The 21238-nt window shown below is 35.9% G+C and overlaps 1 protein-coding gene across 1 annotated transcript; it reads right to left on the reverse strand.

Annotated features, from left to right (window-relative positions):
* Nucleotides 1-174: 174 nt before the first annotated feature.
* LOC141452903 (armadillo repeat-containing protein 2) lies at nt 175-9307 on the reverse strand. The gene is made up of 16 exons (XM_074125438.1): nt 9001-9307; nt 8718-8919; nt 7511-7656; nt 6840-7343; nt 5690-5862; nt 5506-5608; nt 5248-5420; nt 4651-4847; nt 4250-4418; nt 4014-4172; nt 3500-3613; nt 3245-3419; nt 3045-3158; nt 2450-2582; nt 516-676; nt 175-406 (listed from the first exon to the last, which is right to left on the reverse strand). Exons 2-16 carry the CDS (start codon nt 8909-8911, stop codon nt 240-242), a joined length of 2682 nt encoding a protein of 893 aa, XP_073981539.1. The 5' UTR covers nt 8912-8919; nt 9001-9307; the 3' UTR covers nt 175-239.
* Nucleotides 9308-21238: the final 11931 nt, after the last annotated feature.

A 21238-nucleotide genomic window follows, 5' to 3' on the forward strand; every position in this document is an offset into this window, starting at 1 on the left:
ATATCTATTTAAAGAAATTTCTTGTATTGAAATTAACAAAAAGAAGGATTTTAGCAATTACAAAATTAAATGCTAGCAAATAAAAAATGATATTGTAGTAATATTCTGAAAGTTATTCAATAAAAAGGATACATTAAAAAAAAACTATTAACTACTAATATAATCATTCGTTAATAACTTTTACATGTATTTATTAAAAACTAAATTGTAGAGGTCAACAAGAAAGACCCGCAGCAAACTTATTTCTCTTCAAAAGCCTGTAGTGATTCCAAATATTGTTCAATTTTTTCAAGCAGATTTGTTGCTACACTTGCAAAATCCTCCCATAATCTATATTCAGGAGAATCGGCAATTGTGTCAGGAACTATTTCTGTACCTTCTGTTATACCGAATAATCTTTCTTCATCTAAAAAAGAAAAAAACAAAACAAAAATGGTTTTATTTAAAAGTGGTATGAAGTAATTATTAGAAATGTAGCAACGTTCTGTTAAAAACGATTAGGTGATCTGTTATACCTAAAAGATCGACTAAAACTGCTAGCAAATTGTTTGTTGGTTGTACTCCAAGAGCTGCGTACAAATGTGTAGAATCAATACAAAAATTCCAAAGTGCTTGGCACACTAAACTCGCCAATCTCCAGTCACCTTCTCCTGAATTTTTTAGCACCACGATTAGTCTAAAAAAAATGAAGCAATAAAAAATTAAAGTAAAATGAAACATAAAATTATGCGAGGGCTTGTTACTCACTATTATTCACTGAAATGAGTGTCACTCATTCAATGCATAGTAATGCATTGGATGTAATTTACTATTATCAAAGAAAATAATAAAAGGGTTTATCTAGAATAACATTGGTGACAAGCAGGTTTCATTTAAGCCCTGAGTTATCTAAGTATCTTATTTATAAACGGTACCAGCCTTCAGCGTTAACTAATATTGTATCGGTTCTGAGATTAGGCATCTTAACAGGAGCTGTAGAGCAGAAGATCGGCTAATGGACTGCAAAGAGCAGATTGAGCTTTTTAACCATTCTGAAGGCAACTTAACGTACTTACGTAATGGACATCCTAAATATAGGAAGGGTAATGTGTTAATTACCTGGACTATAGGATAATTCACAATCTAATTAAAATGTTACCCTAGGATTATTTCCAATTTCTAATATACAGACTCTCATATCTTTTATGAGCACATATCAATAATATTATGCCTGACACACATTAAAATAAAATACATTAAATATTTGTAAGCAGATTAAATACTTATGTAGACTGAGAATAAATAGTTTTTTTTTTTAATACAAAGCCCAATTTTTACCAAAGACATATTTTGTTTTTATCTTTTCAGCGATTTTTTTCATAACATTTATGAAGATGACCTAGTCCCTAGGTCGAAATCTCGGCAAAAAGCAAAAAGCATGACTGAAATGGGCATTATTCTTTCTTCCTTCAGGAAGGATTAATGAATCATTCACCAAAAACAATGAACAATAATCTGTAAAGATTGCAAACCTAAATCTGTACTCGTAAAGAAAAAGTTGGTATGTAGATAATCAGACAAAAATTTGTGTAAGTAAATTCGAATATTTATTTATTTTTGATGGCTTCATAAATAATATCTCAAAGTTAAACATGAACTGGAGGAAAGATGATTCAATGAGAAAAAAACAGGTATAAACTTTATATGGAAATACTTTTCCAGTAAATCAGATAAACGTTTAAAATATATTTGTAGGGTGTTTGAAACCACAATAAAAAGTATTTTATAATTTGAAAGTTCAATTTGAATGTACCAATGTTGTTTAGAGGAATTTCATGGATACTTATCAAGAGAATTTTTAAACTGTGTCCACTAATGCACCCAATTATTATATTTAGAAAGTGATAAAGCTTTCTATTTTATGTTCAGTTACATACTTTAGTTGTTATTAGGTTACAGATTGCACCAGACTGTGCAAGCTAGTGGCAAGAGAATATAGTTTAACATTTCCCAGTTTAAAATCGGAGGAAGCTAACCGCTTAAAATGATTGCACTTGGGACAGAAATGTATAAGAAGTGATAGAAATATTAGATGAGAAGATTTAGATCAAATTCAGTAATTATGTGAGAAAATTCCATAGAAGTAGAACATATTTTACATAGAACTTTCTCACAAAAAAGTTCAATTTGAATTTCTAAATTTAAAAAAAGAAATGTTTTTTCTTTATAAACTTGTTTTGAGAATTTAGTGCAGCAATAAAAAATAAAATTTAAAGTAATAACTCTTCTAAAAGACAGTAGAGTATAACATACTGTAATAATTTTTTTTTTGTAATATTTTTATATATGCTACTTAATTTTGTCATATGATCATACTAATGACTAATTTTGTTCCTTATTAATTCCTTATCTAATAATTAAATTGATAAGAAGTATATAATAATTATTTTAATACAAATGACAGTTTAACCTTTGAACTCCATTGTTTTCTTTAAAAGCTAATCTTTTATCCCAATCGGCCATAAGATTTACAAGTACTCCTGTTGTTGTGAAAAGTAATTCTTTATTTTCGTTTTCCAAACACCTTACTAACTGACTAATACCTGTTGAAAAATTAATTTATATTATGGTTTTTGTACTAAGGATAGAAAATCGAAGTACAAAAAACAGTAAAATACTAATGAATAACTAGGGAAATAATTAGCTGAGTGGTTAGTGCACTGGATTTCTTCGCGAAGCCTCTTAAAGTTACTGTCCAATGATGGTTTTAGCGTCGCGAGAACTTTGTCCAGAGTATAACAAAATACACTAAAAGGTTCTGAGAGCCACTGAGCGATCATAAGATACTATATTAAAAAAAGGCCCAATTGCAGTTTAGCTCCACTCAGCCCAATGAATTAATTTATGGATACAAATTAGTGACAAATACTTTTTTAAACCTAAAAAAAGCAGTAATGCTTAATTTAGTGAATGCATATATAATTTAATGAATGTATGAAAGAAATGTCAAAGGCGGTTTTATGAGTCCAATGATAGTTTCAATAAATAAATCTGTTTATTGATACCTCCAATTTCTAGGATGTAGTCTCTCACATCTTTTGATCTGGTTAGGTTTCCTAATACTCTAGTCACTTCTACCATGCATTCCTCATTTTTAGTGAGCAATAGTGTGCTAAGAACTGTCGAATGAGAAAAAGTAGTTTAAATGAGGATTTTTTTAAGAAACATACTTTTACAAATAATATTTATTTACTGGTTTAATTACCTTGAGTAACTTCAATTTGCCTTAAAGCAAATGGCCCGTCAGTAGCTGCTTCAGGTCCGGCGTAATATGATAAATTATTTAATGTGCTTAAAGTAGACATTACTAATTCTTCACTTTCATTGACAGACTTTCTCCTTAACACCATCAGAAGTAAGTCAACAAATCTACCGCCATCCTGAAAAGGATGCAATAAAATGGTATTTTACTAGCAACCGATAATTCTACACCATTAATGAAAATGAAATATTTTCGCACCCTTGCATTGTGATGATCTACAGCACGTGCAGGATCTCCATCATCTATAGGTAAACAGGTCATTCCTATCCCAACGTCTTGATGCATGCTCATATTGGCCACTATTCTAACCATCTAAAAAAGTGAAAACTTTTTAACTTCGATATCAAGAAGCACAAACATAAGATTTTTAGATGAGTACGTGGGGCAGGTCCAGCTCCCCAGCACTGCAATCAAAAAGGCCCTATTTCTATTATTTCTGTTTCTGGTTGTATCTTTGAAACAAACCGAAATTATGAATTAACTTATTGATTTTAATTAGAGTGGACAACTATTTAATTGATTAAATTTCACAAGTTATTCTTTTTAATACAAAGAACACAAAGTACACTTTTTAGGTTTTTAAGGAGGTGCATCAAGACATGTTATCTTCAGCAGCACCTTATTCATGGCTGGAAATTTGACATTCTTAAAACTAACTTAAAAACAAAACTAATCTAATGATGTTGAATTTAAAAATAAATAATTTAAGTACCTTAATGATTACATCTTCCACCGAACCATCAGAAGCCCAATCTGGACTTTTCTGACCTACAGAACTGTTAGAAATAGTTTTCATTTGTTCCAGATCTTTGTCTAAATAATTCTCTAATAAATTCAAAATTGCACCCATTGCACCAGGTTCTTTATATAACTGCAATAAAAAAAGTGATTAGATTAGATTTTTAAAGTTTTATGAAATACAAAATAGTTAATGTACTGCCTAACTACCTTAATTCTTGCTACATCACTTTTAGCAATGATGTTACCCAAAGCATATCCAAATCTTACTATGATATCCTGCCTTCCGGGATACTTATTTAAAATCTTTGTAAAAGAGCGAAAACTATTTATGTGTTGAATAATACATTCGCAACAACCATCATGTGTTGACAGTATGCTGCAACATCATATAATTCCTTCTTTATAATCTTTCTTAATTATAACACATTCAATTACTTTCAATTTTTTTTTAAATAAAAAGGAAAATACTTTGCACAATCAAAAATCAAGCTTTTTCCCCTTAATTTATAACAAATATCTGAGATCTCGTTGTTCTGATTACAATTATCAATTTTAAAACCAAAATATGGAATTGTCTATCAGTAAAAGTATGAAATGACATGTAAAACCTGATAGTTCTTGCCACATTACTTATAAGATCCAAGTCTGCAGAAAATAATTCCATTGATGTGCAGAGTTGAACTGTGGCACCTGTTTCAACAAAATGTTGCCAAGTAATCTCTTCACTAGCTACATTTCGAAGTGCACCAGTTAACTGGAACATAGCATGGCTGGTTTGCTCTGGAATAGTCAACAGTTCCAGCCTCTATAAGTAAAAGAGCAAAAATAAACTATAAAACATATGCATGAGAATGAGTAAGAAATGCAACTATTGGAAAAGCTAAACAAATGAACAGATGTATCTGTGCCATGAATTAGAATTATTATTAATTACTGCCAAAAAGTTATTATTAATTATAGAGCCAATGTTTTAATGCTCCCAAAAATTAAATAAACATAAAATGAGAGATTCTTTTATTTTCTCTGCCTAGGTTTTTAGCATAATAATACTAAATAAAGCAGTCTTAATAAATTTTGAAAACATAGTTTTTTGAAAGTAATAGAGTAAAAGATAAGGAACACTTTCATTTGTTTGTGCTGGCCTTAATAGTATTTTAACTTTGAACCGCATAATTTCTTACTTAGCTGCTGAAGGTGATACTAACCGCATTGTTAACGATTTTAAGATGAAGAACCATAAGCTCAAGGATGCCTAACTTTAATACAACCAGTAGCAGTTGTTGGTTCATTGTTAAAAATTTGATGGCTCCGTAACCGTATATACAAGCTTCTGCATCATCGATGGGACTTGCACGTCCAAGAGACTCAACAAATAATTCTGAAAAATTATAATTATAGAAAAATATGATAGTTTGAAAATTAATGCTTTAAAAATTTCCTAAAAACTTCGCCGCACAACCTACCTAAAAGATCACCTTCGAGAAATAATGAGTCATTTTTATCACAACGTGAAACTTTAAAGATTAATTTGGTTACTGCAGAGAGGTTTTGACCATTTACTTTTAGCTGTAAAATAGATATAAGAATCAATTTTTATATACAAAATTAAACACAATGTAACGAAACAAAAATATTAGGTTTACCCACTGAAAGCACAACTTTGCATATAGATAATAGCAAACAATCACTGGCTGATTCAACAAATTTGTATAAAGTTTTTATGATGTTTGTATTAAGTTTATTGCTTCTTCTGCTGGTGCCTTCTTCCTTCAATTTAAGATACAGTCTCTCAATTAAATCAATTTTTTGCTCGTCCGTTTCTGAAAGTATTATTTTTTATCATCTAATGGGTAAAACTGTTAAGATTTCAATTTCAGCAAAAAAAAAACATATTCAAATTATTATCGTTGTCCATGACTTGACAGAAAGTGATGTCATTAATGAATTTTTATTTTTAAAAAAAGACATGTTTCGTTACTATATTGTTACAAACCTTTTCTTGTCCCCTTTTTGATGATCCAATCTTTACAGATATTGATCAATTGAAAACACTCAGATTTATTAAAAAAAATAAATAAATAAATAAATAAAAGTTAATCTCATACTATGTTGGTAATACAATAGAAGAAGATACTAACTGTTGCTTTTATAATTTTCTTCGCTTCAGAGGAATGATTAAGTCATTTTAGATGAAACTCTCTTAAAGTTGATTATATCTAACTAGTTATAATTTATTTAAACGATGCTTGATAGATGAAGTGGTTGGTGCAGTCACCAAAATTTATGCTTATTATAAAGAAAGCGAATAAAGTTATTTTAATGATGCCAATAAATATACTCTTTTTTATTTTTTGCAATAAGCATCTGGTGAAATAACAAATTGAATTTTTTCAGTACTTTTCTTTTCTAAAAAAGAGTTCAGTGTCTACAAACGAACAAAATATCTTCAGTTAGTTGTTTTATGAATTATTGTTTGGTTTTTGTTTTTTCTTAAAAAAACAATCTACAGTTTTATATAAAAAAAATAATAATATCCATGCAAGATACCTTTTAAAGTAATAATTTTCTTATTTTAAATTCAAGCTAATGTTTTATTTAGATATAATTAAGAGAATTTGAACAGTTTAAAAAGATGTCTATGAGAGACAGGCTTCTGTGAATTAAAATTGTTCTTCAAAATTCTCTCCTGCGTCCTAAAAATGTTCTGAACGATATATCTTTAAAAGAATCTAAAAATTCTTCACAAATAATCTGTAAATTTATTTATTTACTTAAATTAATAGGTAAAAGTACACACCTTTATCATTTAAATCATTTATTTCTTCCAACAGTTCACCGATGGAAGGTTCAGGCTCAGCAACAGTTTGAATATTTTCTTCTGCTTTCTCATTAATTAGATTATCTTCAATTGTCAGATCTTGTTCTACCAATGTTTCTCGGACCAATGGGCTAATCGGAGGTGGTCTAAATAATTTATGCCTGTTTCTCTCCGGATGATGTATAGTTAAAGTTTGCACAGCTTCACTTTCATCTGATTCTTTAATGGAACTTCCTACAGAATTTTCTTTTGCATCAAATCGGTTGCTCAATATTTTGTAATTATATTTTCTTCTCAAAAAATGTTTATTTTTTAAGCCAGCGCTAAATTTATCTCGACAACCCCATGAATTATTAAGAGAAGAAGGATTTTTTGGTTTAAGCAAGGTTTCTGTTCTTTCTTGTGGACTACTGTGCGTTTCTCTCAAAACATTATTATTAGCCCAAATATCTACAGCCGGTTCATTTTCTGATTCTTCTGGTACTGAAATTAAAGTTTTAATTAACTACATTTAATGAGAAAATAGTCAACTGACATGTATTTAGATGTAATGCAAAATACTTATATTAAAATATGTAGAAGAAATGCTACAAATGTAAATTTAAGAGTGCAATTACAAATAATTTTCTCTCCAATGTACGAGTACTTACAGTTACCCAAAGAAGATGATACCCTTATCCCTAGATCAGGTAAATGCCACGGAGACAACCTACTCTGAATTCTATTTGCTGAAGGAGTGTTTCGTAATGGTGGTAATTTAACTGATTCCACATCTTGAAACTGTACTTGTCTTAAGCTGTAAAATAAACGAATTAATTCAATTATTTATATATAAAATTTCTATTTGTATAATTGGTTTGGTGATTACATTATGCCTACATATTATTTAGGAAATAAGAGAGCAGAAGACAGCTTTCTTCAGTGACCCATTTAAAAGAAAATAATCCTACATTCTGAACACCGATAAATTTTAGATTGAACACTCAAGGTGGAACTATTGATTGCCCAAGAGCTTAATATTTGCCTTAGGGGTCTCCACAATTCCTCTAAACGAGCTTTAGGTTCTGGTGAGCTAGAGATGTGTCCTTCGTGTTTCTTTTTGTAAAAGTGAAATTTAAATTTGATGTAGAGTCTCATTGTCTAAAACAAAAATTCTGGTTTTATTTGGTTAAATCAACTTATCATCTGACACTCCAGGAACGGTTTATGGCAGTATTTTCGATTCATACTATACTTGCAATTTAAACTATTACAAGTACTAGTACTCTTGCCTATCTAAATCACATGAAGTTGTGAGTTAACAGATCCTGACGTATGAAATCTTTAGTACAATGGAAGTTCCACCTCCGTCAATTTTCTTTGTAGGTAGCAAGGGAACTTCAACCTCAAAAGCTACTCCACATATGTTTCTGTTCCGTCTACTGAACGAAAGAGATTTTTATACTACCATGTCTCTCAGCGATCATGAACATAACTGTGATTGGTAGCTAAAAACCATGCTAGGCTGTCTGAACATCAGAACGTTAAGCTGCATTGTGAAAACGCCCAAGTTGACTTCACGGTGTTAACCTCTAGGACGATAAAGAAAAAGGCAATTTTGCCCCAATCATTGGGCTGTTACCGTAAACAATGTAGGGGAATACGTTGGTGATTTATTCTGACATTGTAAATTATTGATTCAACTTCAACCTTGTTCTATTTTGCGTGTACCAGAAACGCTACGGTTATTAAAAGTTAGTATTCAATTCAAAAGCTAAAACATGTTAAATTTCGTTTCAGAAAATGAATGCTGATAAAATTTTAGTTAGCTTTATGGGGTTTAGAAAATTAATTTATGATAAAATGAATCGTTCGTACCTGATTGAACTGGGCGGCCTACTAGAACCAGCTTTTAAGGCACCGAATAAAGTTCTTTGTCTTTCGGTAGGTGTAAATGGTCTTTTGGTATTAACTGGTCTAGTAGACATTTCTGCTCGGGCTTCCCTAACTATTTCTGCGCTTGTTTTCAACAGACAACTTGTAGATTTATGGTGAATTTTTTTATTATCCATTATGATATCTACAAATAATTACTTTTGTGAACATGATTTTCTTACAGAATAATCATTTAAGAAATTAATTGAAAGTTGAGTAAACTTACAAAAAATATGAACAACTTAGAATAAAACATGTTGAAGTTATTATTTTAATGATGAATTTCATTTAAACAAAACTACTTTCTTCAAATAGGAGAAAAAAAAAAAAAAAAAAAATATAATGTTACACAGTTTTGGTAAACTATTCAAGTTCATAATAAACACTATACTTGCTCACACTACTTCTTAGTAACCACTCCATCCTCAGTGTGTATATTAGCTGTAGTCATAGAAACTCAGCAATTGCAATAACATTATAAGAAATAAATCAATGTTAGAATTAATTCACAAAGATATTATTATAATATTCTTTAAAAAAATAAATAAACTAATTTTGTTTTACATATGATTTTTTTTAATAAAACCCTGAATAAAACAACAGTTCATTAAATTTCAATTGATACATAACTTTGTTTAGTATAAAATTTATGTAATAATATGGATTTTATGCATGTCACTTAACGTTTTACGTTCAAACAACATCATTACTTGTTTTCTTTAACATTGAAAATCTTGATTGAAAAGAATGGAATATATTCCCATTTGTCTTGGAAATCTGGAACAATATTCTATAATCGGTAATAAAAGATCGGTTGTTGCTATACCTAATACAATACTAGAACTTGGCGAAACGTTTTTAAAACAATTAGGGGATATTGGGAAATTGGGTTAAACTGATAAGAATTCTATTTTAATGAAGTTTATAACAAATGTGTTTTTATAACTTTTGTCTTTCAATTAGCAAAGCAAAAAAACTTTTTTACTTTCCAGTTTAAAAATAAAAATAAAATCATATCATTGCGATAGATAAATTTGGACATTTGTCTTCTTTTTTTTGTAAAATTCATCAAAGTCAGCCAAAAATCAGTAAAAATAAAGGCTGAAAAAAATATAAATTTGTAAAAGCAAACTAGAAGATAACTGATAAAAGGGGCTGCCAGTGTTGATTGCTTATATACATTTTTAGATGTATAAATTGGAAGCTTTGATGTTAAATACGCATTATGTCCATGAACGTGTGTTCACGTTCGGTCAAACGAACTAGCTTCATATGTTTAATGATGTATCTGGTGGATCAAGAAATTCACATCGTTAACTTCATAGTTAAGAGAGATTAAGTTTAAAAAAGAGATGCTAATTAAGGAAGATTTATTTTTAAAATAGGCTTGTCTAACTGGAAATATTCTCTTTTTTAATATATGTAGCGAAATTCATATTTAATTAAAATTCAACTCTTTCTTGTTTCACTAAGCAAAATTCTACTAATAGGAAAAATGGGATTATGCGTACCTACTGGGCAAAGCCAAGTCCGGCAGAATCCTTTCGGGGTCCATCGTTTTTATTTGTACGGAAGAAATTATTAATATTTAAAACATGTCTTTAACCTACTTTCAGACATTGAAGATGCTATTTCAGCAAATTCAAAGCTATTACAATATGCTTACATATATCTTCACATGCTTATCAGCTGGCTTCTTGTATTGCCGCTTGTTGATGTTGGACCACAGTTCAACAGGATCGGCGGCACCTGTTCACGCTTCCAGAAAACTTAAACTTATGGTCTGAACAAGATGCTTAACAAGTAAAAAGGAAACTAAAAAAAATGTTGCCCAATATTTGCAGTTCTTGTTAAACAAATATGTAGAACGAAGGAAGCTATCTTATTGAAAAATAAGATAAGTTAGAATTAGCTTTCATGGCACTTAATTGTTTGCGATCTGTAACACACTTTACTCCTTGCAAATCTATCCTCTCAGTGATCTTTTCGTAACGAACATCTGTACCACCTTCTCTTGTGCGGTTCTAGTTACGATCTCTAAAGAATATTTTGTTTGCCAAGTGAATGTGATTCTTAGGGTAAACTACGTACATTCCATGATACTCTGTGCTCTTAAAATAAGATAGATTCTTAGACTGTATGATCTTGTGTTAAATTCTTCTTTAAAAATTGCTTAAATTCAACCTAACTACAGGCAGGTATAAAAGAATGCGTCTGATTTGTTGCATTTAATCTTAGGCAGGCGAAGAATCAATAATTTTACCCAAGTAGAAATTGGAGGGATGGTGTTTTTTAGCCTAATCCCAAGGAGTTGTGTCAGCGAGGGATCCATTATTAATTTAAAGAAGGCTTAAAACCAATCACGATGAGCTAGATGTGTAATTTCGGAACATTAAGCATTCGTAGGCGGTTACTTATGTTATACCTTTGGAAAGTCTTTTACATAACTTTGGAAGAGCCACTTAGTTATTTATTTTTTAATAACTTGAAACGGGGAATGAGACTAAAAGGTTCGGCTAGGGAGGAAAATCCATGTTTTGGATAATCCAATTGTCATTGTTTTGGGAAGTAATGTGTGCTTAAGTTTGTGGTTCACTTTTCTTCTAGACGTTTGCGCAGTGGGTTTTTTAGACATTGCAGAGTTTGAATGCAGACGAATAATAATAATAATAATGCAGAGTTTTATTATTTCAGCTGCAACTTTTAGTAGGACATTTTTGTTTACTTTAGCTTAATTTAGCATTCTTGTGATCTCATTGAAACTTTATTAAAATTCCTCAACAAAGTCCAAAGTGGTCATTGTTTCTCATTTCATGTCGTATAACTTGACCTTTTCATTCTAATTTACAGTTCTAGGACCTTAGAGTATCGACTAAGTGACCTTCCTACACGCGATTATTCTAAGGGCCAGTGCACTACTCCTTGTATAACAAAATATATGGTTCATGGCCAATCATTTGTAGGAAATGTTTTGTATTTGTAAATCTAGAATAATGTTTTTAAATATAAAAATTTGGTGAGGACATAAAACTCAATTAATTAAGGAAACTGCAAAAGATAAAGTTTCTTCATACTTAGATATTTGAGGAGTCGATTAATTATCTTCATTAATAATTTTTTTTTGTAGTGCTACAGGGTGCTTATTGCTTCCCAACAAGAAGCTGGAATGTAAATGAAATTTTTGAGCCCATTATTTCAGCCGAGAGTGCTTTGAACACTCTGAATACTGACTACAACTAATCATCAGTTTTTGAATAATTTCAGGCAGTTCTTATGGAAAATTTTTACAAATAAAATTGACATTTTAGATGTATGTATTGGAATTCGCGTGCAAAGTTTAAAGTAAATCGGAGGTCCTTTTCTTCCTTTTCCTCCAGAATATTTCGAAGTCCTATTTTCCCGAGTTTGTTAGAACTCTTTGCATTCCGACCTCGCTATAGCTCAACCTAATTTTTCGGAAAACGTAATGTAACCAAATCGAATATAAAATTTAACTATATAAATATGAGGTTGTTAGATATCCGATTAACTTGTTTTCTTCAAAACCATGAATTCTGACATTTTTTTAAATGGTTTTTGAAACATACTAGTATAAAATTAGAATTATACTCATCTTAATCGGATGCCTGGTATCAGAAGACTGACTGACTGGCGCCGGAAATGTGGCCGAGAGCGGAAAACATCAGTCTAAATAATAGTCTCAGCACTAACCGAAAGAGACTAACCTGTTTTGATGATGGCTCGCGCAGCTTCGTTGACATTCTGACAATCAATCAAATTAAATAATACCTAATTTTATGACCTACTTCATTTAAATTCAAAGATCCGAAGCAAGGAAATAATCTAGGTCGAACAAATAGAATAAATGTTTAAGAGAGTAAACTGGAATCTGGCAAGCTAAATGTCGAGGTGAAAGACTTGTGTAGGCCAGCCGCTGACTCTTCCTTATTCTCACTTACTTGAGCAATGATTCTATGCGCACACACACACACACACATTCACACACACTTACGCACACACACTCACAGAGAGATATGACCAATAAACTATTTGACATAAGCTAAAGTAACGATAGCCAATCTTACCATTAAGCAGAATAGATTCACAGGATAAATTCTTTAATAAATTATTTAATAACATCAATTACGGCAGGGCCGTAGACGAGAAGACTCGCAGGTCAACAAGAGGTAACACAGGGTTTTCCAAACAGTTTTGTCCTTGTCTTACTTCCAGCAAGTCCCAACTCAGAATGAATCAAAAATAAATAAAATCCTTTTTTTCCAAATAAAATACACAGCTGTAACCATAAGCATAGCAACTAGTTCCAGTGCCCCGTTACATTATCCCCCCCTTTGAAGAAAAGTGGACTCCACTTTTCAAGCCTCGGGGAGGTTGTCGACTCTGCCGCTCCTACCGCGTGCTGGTCCACTCCTGATTCCACTCCGCATGGGCAGCCGACCCTTGAATATTCCTGGCCCAAGTCTTCGCAGTGGATGACATGTAGGTGTGTCCCGTTGGTGAGCAAGTTACCCCATCTTGGAACCTTTGGAGAAGCTATCGCTCCACGGCTACTCTTGTTCTACCATTTGAATGGTCCTGCGCGCTCTGTCGCTGCTCTCCCGATTCAATTCTTCACGCCACTCGCCCTTTCGGTTACGTTTTCGGAATTGAGCCTCTGTCTTCCTTTATGGCGCCTACGTCTGTCGACTCCGCGAGGCACTCTTCAGCTCAATAATCTCTTCTGCTCAGAGACACTCCTGTTTTAAATGGCTGGCAGATTAGGAACCTAGGCTGGATTCCTGAGTTGCCAAGACCTCTCTTTGCTGGTATTCCGCTCGAGAAACATTCCCTTTCATCTTGGTTTATGGGTCCTCTCATTTCCGCCACGGCCATTTCTCCGTCCACTCCCCTACCGGCCTCACATGCCTATCCATATCAATACTAATTCTTTGGCTTTTGCTCCATACGCTTATTCAAATAGTTTTGGGGCCAATCAGGGTGATTGATAAGAGAATGGAGTCTAGTAGTTATTCCTCATTCATCTACATTCATCTATGCGCTCTCGACGACGTCTCGGCCGTAGATTGACTCTAACCTCCCAAGGAATGTTGTGGTTAGATTCCTGTTCGCTCTCTTGACCACGTAACAAATAAGGAGACCTTGGGGGTTCTGTTGGACCCCACTGTCCGGATGTTGGGTGCCACGATGAATCTGCTTCTCCCACCGTGGACTCGGGACTCTCGGAAGCGTCCTCCCCTCCCTCTTCCACCGCCTCACTCTGTGTGGATGGTGCTAGGGAAACTCTGAGAGGGGTTTCACTCAAGTCTTCTCCCAGCCCTTGCCCATTATCCGCCTGAGGAGTACTGCCTGAGGTGGCCGTCTCCTCCGAAACTCCTGAGGGGTGCACCGCGTCATTTGCTTGCTCCCTACCATAGTCTCCTCTGGCTTCATAGGCAGGCTTGAGCCGGTTGGCATGCACCACATATCGACCCCCTGAACTCAAAACCAATTCATAGTCGCAGGGAGAGATTTTTGCACTTATCTCATGTGGTCCCGACCAAGGTTTATAAAATTTTTTCGCCTGACCTTGTGGTATGGCCGGCTCCAATAAATACACTTTGTCGCCTACGTGAAATACCCGGTCCTTTTTCCCCGAGTCATAAGAACGGGTCCACGACTCTCGGGCTTTAGTCTCGATTTCTTTGGCCTGGGCATACGCCGCGGAGAGCCTCTCCTTTAATTGCGTCACATACTCCTCCACAGATGCCGCCTGTTGCTGCCTCGTATATGGGAAATCAAACGGCATTTCAAAGTCTCGCCCATATAACAGATAATGAGGAGTAAACCCTGTTGATGAATGAACAGTGGAGCGGTACGCCATCACAACAAATGGCACCCATCGATCCCAATTCCGGCCATCTTTTCTAACAAAGTGGGAGAGAGATTCGATGAGTGTCCGATGCATACGCTCCACTATTCCATTGCTCTGGGGATGGTAGGCGGTGGTCTGTAGCTTCTTTATGTGCAGCACGTGGCAGACTGCTTTAAACAAATGGGATAGGAAATTTGTACCTCTATCGGTCAGAACCTGACGAGGAGCCCCATGTCTCAGAATAATATTATGGACAAATGCCCGGGCAGTCTCTTCAGCCGTTTGCGTTCTCATCGGGACCACCTCTGCGTACCGAGTGAAATGATCGACCATAGTAAGAAGGTAGCGGTTTCCCATGCTACTTAGAGGGCACTCCACTACGTCCAGGGAGACCAACTCGAAGGGATAAGTAGCTCCAGCTACTCGGCCCAGTGGTACTGCTAATCCACTTGGTGTCTTACGTTCATTACAAGAGTGGCAACTTTTGACGTATAGCTCAACATCTCTAGCCCTCTCGGGCCAAAAAAAATTCTCCTTGATACGAGTTAAAGTCCTCTCTATACCGGGATGGCCGGACCAGGGCGCGTCATGATGGACTTTGATTATATGAATCCGCTGTTTGGCTGGTACCATTATACGCCACTGGGTTCTCTGAGCTTTACTATCTGTCCAGTATAACAACCCGGATTCGTGAACATATGTTTTCTCTGGCCAGGACTTCCTAGTTTGGCTACACCAGCGATCTTTGGATTGCTCTTTCACGAACCGGTCGCTTTCCCCCGTACCCCACCAGATTTCGTTTACCGACTCTGGCTCGAAAGCAGAAGCGACCCTTCGGCTCAATCCGTCAGCGTTAAGGTGTTTAATCCCGGGCCTATGTTCTACGTCATACACGAACTCGGATAATCTTAGAGACCACCGTGTCAATTTCGCGGAAGGGTCTTTCAGGCTCAGCATCCACTTTAAAGCAGCATGGTCTGTGACGAGTTTGAATTTTCGACCCAAAAGATAACAGCGGAATTGTGTTGTGGCCCAGACCACTGCTAGCAGTTCTCTTTCCGTGGTGGAATACCTTTGCTCAGCTGGAGTTAGTTGACGGCTAGCATACGCCACTGGTCTTTCTTGCCCTTCACATAGTTGGGAGAGAACTGCTCCTAACGCTATCCCCGAAGCGTCAGTCGCTAATATAAAGCTGTCTCTAAAATCTGGGTATACTAGTACTGACGAGGAGCACAGTGTTCTCTTCAAAACCTCAAACGCAGCCTGCTCCTCCTTGCCCCAGGTGAACATCACATCCTTCTTAAGTAATGAGGTAAGTGGTTGAGCAAGGTCCGCAAACCCCTTTATAAAGCGGCGGTAATATCCCGCAAGACCCAAAAAACTCTTTACCTCTTTTGCCGAGGTAGGAGTAGGATAAGAGTTGATGGCCACCAATTTGCTAGGATCTGGTTTTACGCCTTCAGCAGATACAACATGTCCCAAGTACTGCACCTCCCGCTGTGCGAAAGCACACTTCCCTAGATTAGCTTTCAACCCCGCACGCTCTAAGAGATGCAATACATTACCCAATCGGCGACAGTGTTCTTCGAGGGTGGGACTGTAGATAATTATATCGTCCATGTAGACCAGACACTCCTCCCCTTTGATTTCCGCCAATAATTGGTCCATTAAACGTTGAAACGTCGCTGGCGCGTTAACCAGACCAAAAGCCATCCGTTTATACTCAAAATGGCCCCCTATAGTTGTAAAAGCTGTTTTTTCGCAGTCCTCTGGGTGGATAGGGATCTGGTGATAACCACTGGCCAAATCGATTGTTGAAAAGTACCTGCTTCTACCCAAGTTCTCCAACGTTTCCGTTATTAGTGGTAGTGGGTAGGAGTCTATTTTAGTGATTTTGTTAAGTCCCCTAAAATCAGTACAGAAACGGTATTTACAAGTGCCGTCCCCACTTTTCTTTGGTACCAACACAATCGGGGCAGACCATGGGCTTGTTGACGGTGCAATTACCCCCTTGTCTAGCATTTCACGGAGATGTTCTTCCACAATGGGCCTCTGATTATAGGGAACCCGGTAGGGACGCTTGATAACGGGACCTTCCTCTGTTGTTTTAATTCTGTGATACACAGGTAACTTGCACCCTTCTGGCCCAGGCTCCAGAAAGATTCGTATGTACGAGCGTAGCACTTGCATCAATTTATCGCGGTCTCCCTCGGCCAAATGGCTTAACTTCCCTTCCCACTCGGCTTCCACTTTTCCCTCCGGGACCACTTTCTGTTCCACGGCACCAACCATCTCCGCTTGAGATGATGCGCTATCTAAGTTTATCCTCTCCGCAGTGGCTACCCACTGTCCTTTCCCCACATTCACATCTGACCCAGTCAGGTTTATTACTCTTACCCAAACCCGGCGGCCTTCAGCCCGGTTTAGACTTCTCGCTATCCTCAAGCCCCCCTCGATTGACCCCAAGGGATCTAAAAGAATGTCCCCTTCCAGGTCGTGGGCTATTTTACCCTCTACTAAGCATTCGCTGTGACCCGGTATCTTCTGACATCGTGCTACCTTCACTCCGAGCTCACTTAACCTGCCCTCTCGAGGCCAGTTAGGGTCCCTCCCCTTACTCCCCTGCTTATCCCTACCGTAGGACGATGCTTCCTCCTTGCAGCCATTCTCCACCATAGCTACGGAAGGGTTCCTTGGTTTAATTGTGATCTGACCTCGGCCAGCGTCTACAACCAACCCTAGTTTCTTCATTAAGTCCCAACCCATTAGACCGTCCCCGCGAGTGGCTACCTCGGCGATCACAAAGGTGTGGTTCACCCGGCTCCCCTCTACAAGGAACTCCAGCTCTTGTTCACCCATAATGGGTACCGAACTCCCCGTAACTCCTGTTGCTTTTATACGGGACTGCTTGACTACCAATTCCGGAATCGCTTGTTTTAAAATGGAAATTTCTGAACCGCTGTCAACAAGTAATTCCAACCGGCGCTTTCCTGTGAACACAGGTATTGTTACTCCCTTAGACTTCCCCGTTGCCACACTTGGCACCAGGACAGGGGCCCTTGTTTCTAACGGGCGTTCGACGTTGGGCCATCGGTCGAGCCCTCCGCTTTTGGGTGCCAGTTTTCCTCCGTAGAACAAGTTCTGCCTTTTGTTAAGGTAGCTCGTCGAGCACAATCCCGTGCGTAGTGTCCGAATTGGCCACAGACAAAACAGACGGTCTCCTTTTTTGAGGGCCCAGCCTCAATGCGTGGATTACTCCACCCAAAGCTTCTTCTTCCTCTCCGACCACATGACTTCGCAAAATGACCCGGTCTCCCACAAAGGAAGCATACGCCTCCAGATCGTTGAGGCTCAACTGCTGTCTTCCCTTCTAGACCCGAAGTTCCTCGCACTGCCCCTATTTCCCGTGGAGAAATTGACGGCACTTTCACTTGCTCAATACGCGAAGCCCGAGCCACCGCTTCCTGAAACGTTTTCGGGGGGTCGTATTGTAGCTGCCGACTTGGCTCCCCTTTTAGCCCTTTTATATAGGCAGCCATAAGGATTCTTTCGAGCTGAGCACTAGCCCAACCCGCTTCCTCCACTGACGCCTTGACAGGCAATGTTTTTCCACCAACATGCCGACACCTATCTGCAAACTGACGCGCATCTTCCCCCGACAGCTGTTCAAGAGAGTTAAGTTCCAATAGCCTTTGCTCAGGCGTGGCCTCTCTCGCAAAGCGAGTTCTAATCACCTCAACCAGGTCAGTAAACGTCGCCGTGGGCAGCAATAACTCCGGTCGACAAGCCACACAATCCGCTGCAGCCCCTTTTAGTTTAAGGCGACATACCATAAGTTTATCCGCCTCTGACCACCCGCCTCTTTCGGCCACTAATGCAAAATTCTGCAAAAATTGATCAATAGGCCTATCTGATATGTCCCCACCCCAAGGCATGATTAGCGATTGTAGGGAAAGGTCTCGTTTAACCCCCCCTTCATCGGAGGAAAAGCTTGCTGCTTCCTTTTGGGAGCTCATCCTGCGAACTTCCTCTTTCAGCAGGTCTACCTCCTCCTTTAAAGCCTTTACGTCACCCATACTTCAGAGGTACTATTAATAAGAGTACGCGACGCTATTATTGCTACCGCAAACAGCTCGGTACGGGTTTCCAACGATACCCCACACCTGACACCAATGTAGGCCAGCCGCTGACTCTTCCTTATTCTCACTTACTTGAGCAATGATTCTATGCGCACACACACACACACACATTCACACACACTTACGCACACACACTCACAGAGAGATATGACCAATAAACTATTTGACATAAGCTAAAGTAACGATAGCCAATCTTACCATTAAGCAGAATAGATTCACAGGATAAATTCTTTAATAAATTATTTAATAACATCAATTACGGCAGGGCCGTAGACGAGAAGACTCGCAGGTCAACAAGAGGTAACACAGGGTTTTCCAAACAGTTTTGTCCTTGTCTTACTTCCAGCAAGTCCCAACTCAGAATGAATCAAAAATAAATAAAATCCTTTTTTTCCAAATAAAATACACAGCTGTAACCATAAGCATAGCAACTAGTTCCAGTGCCCCGTTACACTTGTGATTTGGAAGTAAAGTAGAAATGTCACAGTTAATTTTTTTTGACCATTCGGAATAGACCATCGTCATTTGAAGATAAGTAGAGAGGAAATGCTCTTTGTTTCGCTTTGTCGTATTTACATTTGCAAACATAATAATACAAATCGTGTCTTAGTTAATGGGACATGGATTGAAACTAGATGTCACTATGAATTCTAGAAAACTGCGGCAATTTACATTCATTAACTTTAAATACTTACTAAACTATTATGGTTTTTAAGAAGCAGTTGCGTGTAAGAGACAGATTCCTTTAATTATTTAGAAGTACCGATTTCGTGTTCCGGAAAATTAGGAAAAGTCTGTAGCTTTAGCGAAACTTAACGTTAACTGGACTTCCAAAATTAAATGAGAGACGAATGATTGAACATTTTAGGACTGTCTGACCAGTATTTGTAATTTAAAGTATATATTAGCAATTTAGCCTTTACAGAACGTAGACAATTCTTTTTCTAAATAAATATTTACGAGTAGTCACAAACAGCTCTTCAAGTCAGGCTGTAGAAAAAATGTAATAACTGTTAAAGATTTCAGTCATCTGAATGACATTTATTTGACATTTGCTGAGAAGTAATTCTTTTTTTTTAATATTTCACTAGAGCTAAACCTGCCTACTGTAATTATTTTTTTACAAAATATAGGATCTTTTTTAACTCATACATTCAAACAAATTATTAAAACCTTCCACAAAGACAATTGATTTATTCTTTTTTTTAAATATACAATAAATAACGCATTATAAATTAAAAAAATTATATAAAGCTATTCATTCAACATTTAGTTTAAAAAAAACATAACATTTTATTGTTACTGGAATAACTAACTCTTTGTGGGTATGATTATATATTGTCAAAGCAATAATTTATTTTATGGAATTACTTTATTATCTTAATTATTTATAAAGTATGTTAAGAAAATATTTTAGTTACAACTTTTGGACTTGCCGAAGATTGGGTAGTATAATGGAATCGTTAGGTGGTGAACAAATCCTTTTGCTCCCGTTAGTACTTTTCCATTTGCTCTGGAATGATAGGGACAAAAATTTAAAAAGATACAGCGGTGTTATGCTGCCCGAAAGTAGTCAAATTTAGCTACCATATTTTGGTATTGTGAAAATGTAATGCTTTTAAGAGTGAGTGCAGTGCTATCTGTGTTTTTATGGTAAAAGTTCTACTTTAATAATGATGGAAATTATTCATTGTGTTATCCTTATTTATTTTTTAATATTCTTCTTTTCTTTTAATCATTTCACCTCTCTTCAATGAAGTGCAACACAAACCTTCCGAGATTCCTTTGGAGAAGTACTTAGAAATACGAATTGTTCAATGATGGAAATTTTATTGTTTGAGTATTTTAAGAAACTAAATTCCATAAAAATATTAAATGTCAGATGCTAATCAACGTTTTTGCTACACTTTATTACCTACAATTTAATGTCTTTAAAAACTGTCACATATCAACTACGTATAATAGTGACTTTTCTCATTTCACCGATAAGACTAATTTTACTTTATACTTCTGAAGGAAACTTAACTTTCTTTCAGTTTTCCAGGGATAAAACTGGCTGAAATAGTTTCAATTAAATTGAAAAGTTATACGAATGAACACCATTTTAAGATTAAATTTGAGTAGGTACCCTTGAGAGAGAAAAAACTAATATAATATTTTACGAGTAAATTTCATTATTGTCACAGATTTACTTATGTCAAAGATTGTAACTAATAAATTCATAATTTTATAAAAAAAATGGAAATTTCAGTAATATTTATTCTGGTGAAGCACTACTAATTACTAGAATAACATTTCAGATAGATATTATTCCCAAAGTAACCCCTTTACTGCATCACACTTTAAATCGTAAATAAAGAGAAAAATCGTAGAGACTTTTTTTTTCTTTTACAGAGAGAGAGAATTTAATAACTGAAAAAATATAATTTTGCAGCGTAAATCCGGTAGATTTT

The sequence above is a fragment of the Rhodnius prolixus genome, unplaced genomic scaffold (genome assembly GCF_049639745.1).
Source record: "Rhodnius prolixus isolate KJV_2025 unplaced genomic scaffold, Rpr scaffold_3, whole genome shotgun sequence".
NCBI classification, from domain to species: Eukaryota; Metazoa; Arthropoda; class Insecta; order Hemiptera; family Reduviidae; genus Rhodnius; species Rhodnius prolixus.

Excerpts from the sequence above, each read along its gene's own strand:
- LOC141452903 (XM_074125438.1), bottom strand. The coding sequence starts at position 8,911 with ATGGATAATAAAAAAATTCACCATAAATCTACAAGTTGTCTGTTGAAA. Across the intron at positions 4,419-4,650 it reads AATGTGGCAAGAACTATCAG|CATACTGTCAACACATGATG; the intron begins GTTTTACATGTC and ends ATGATGTTGCAG. Across the intron at positions 4,173-4,249 it reads GTGATGTAGCAAGAATTAAG|TTATATAAAGAACCTGGTGC; the intron begins GTAGTTAGGCAG and ends TTTTTATTGCAG.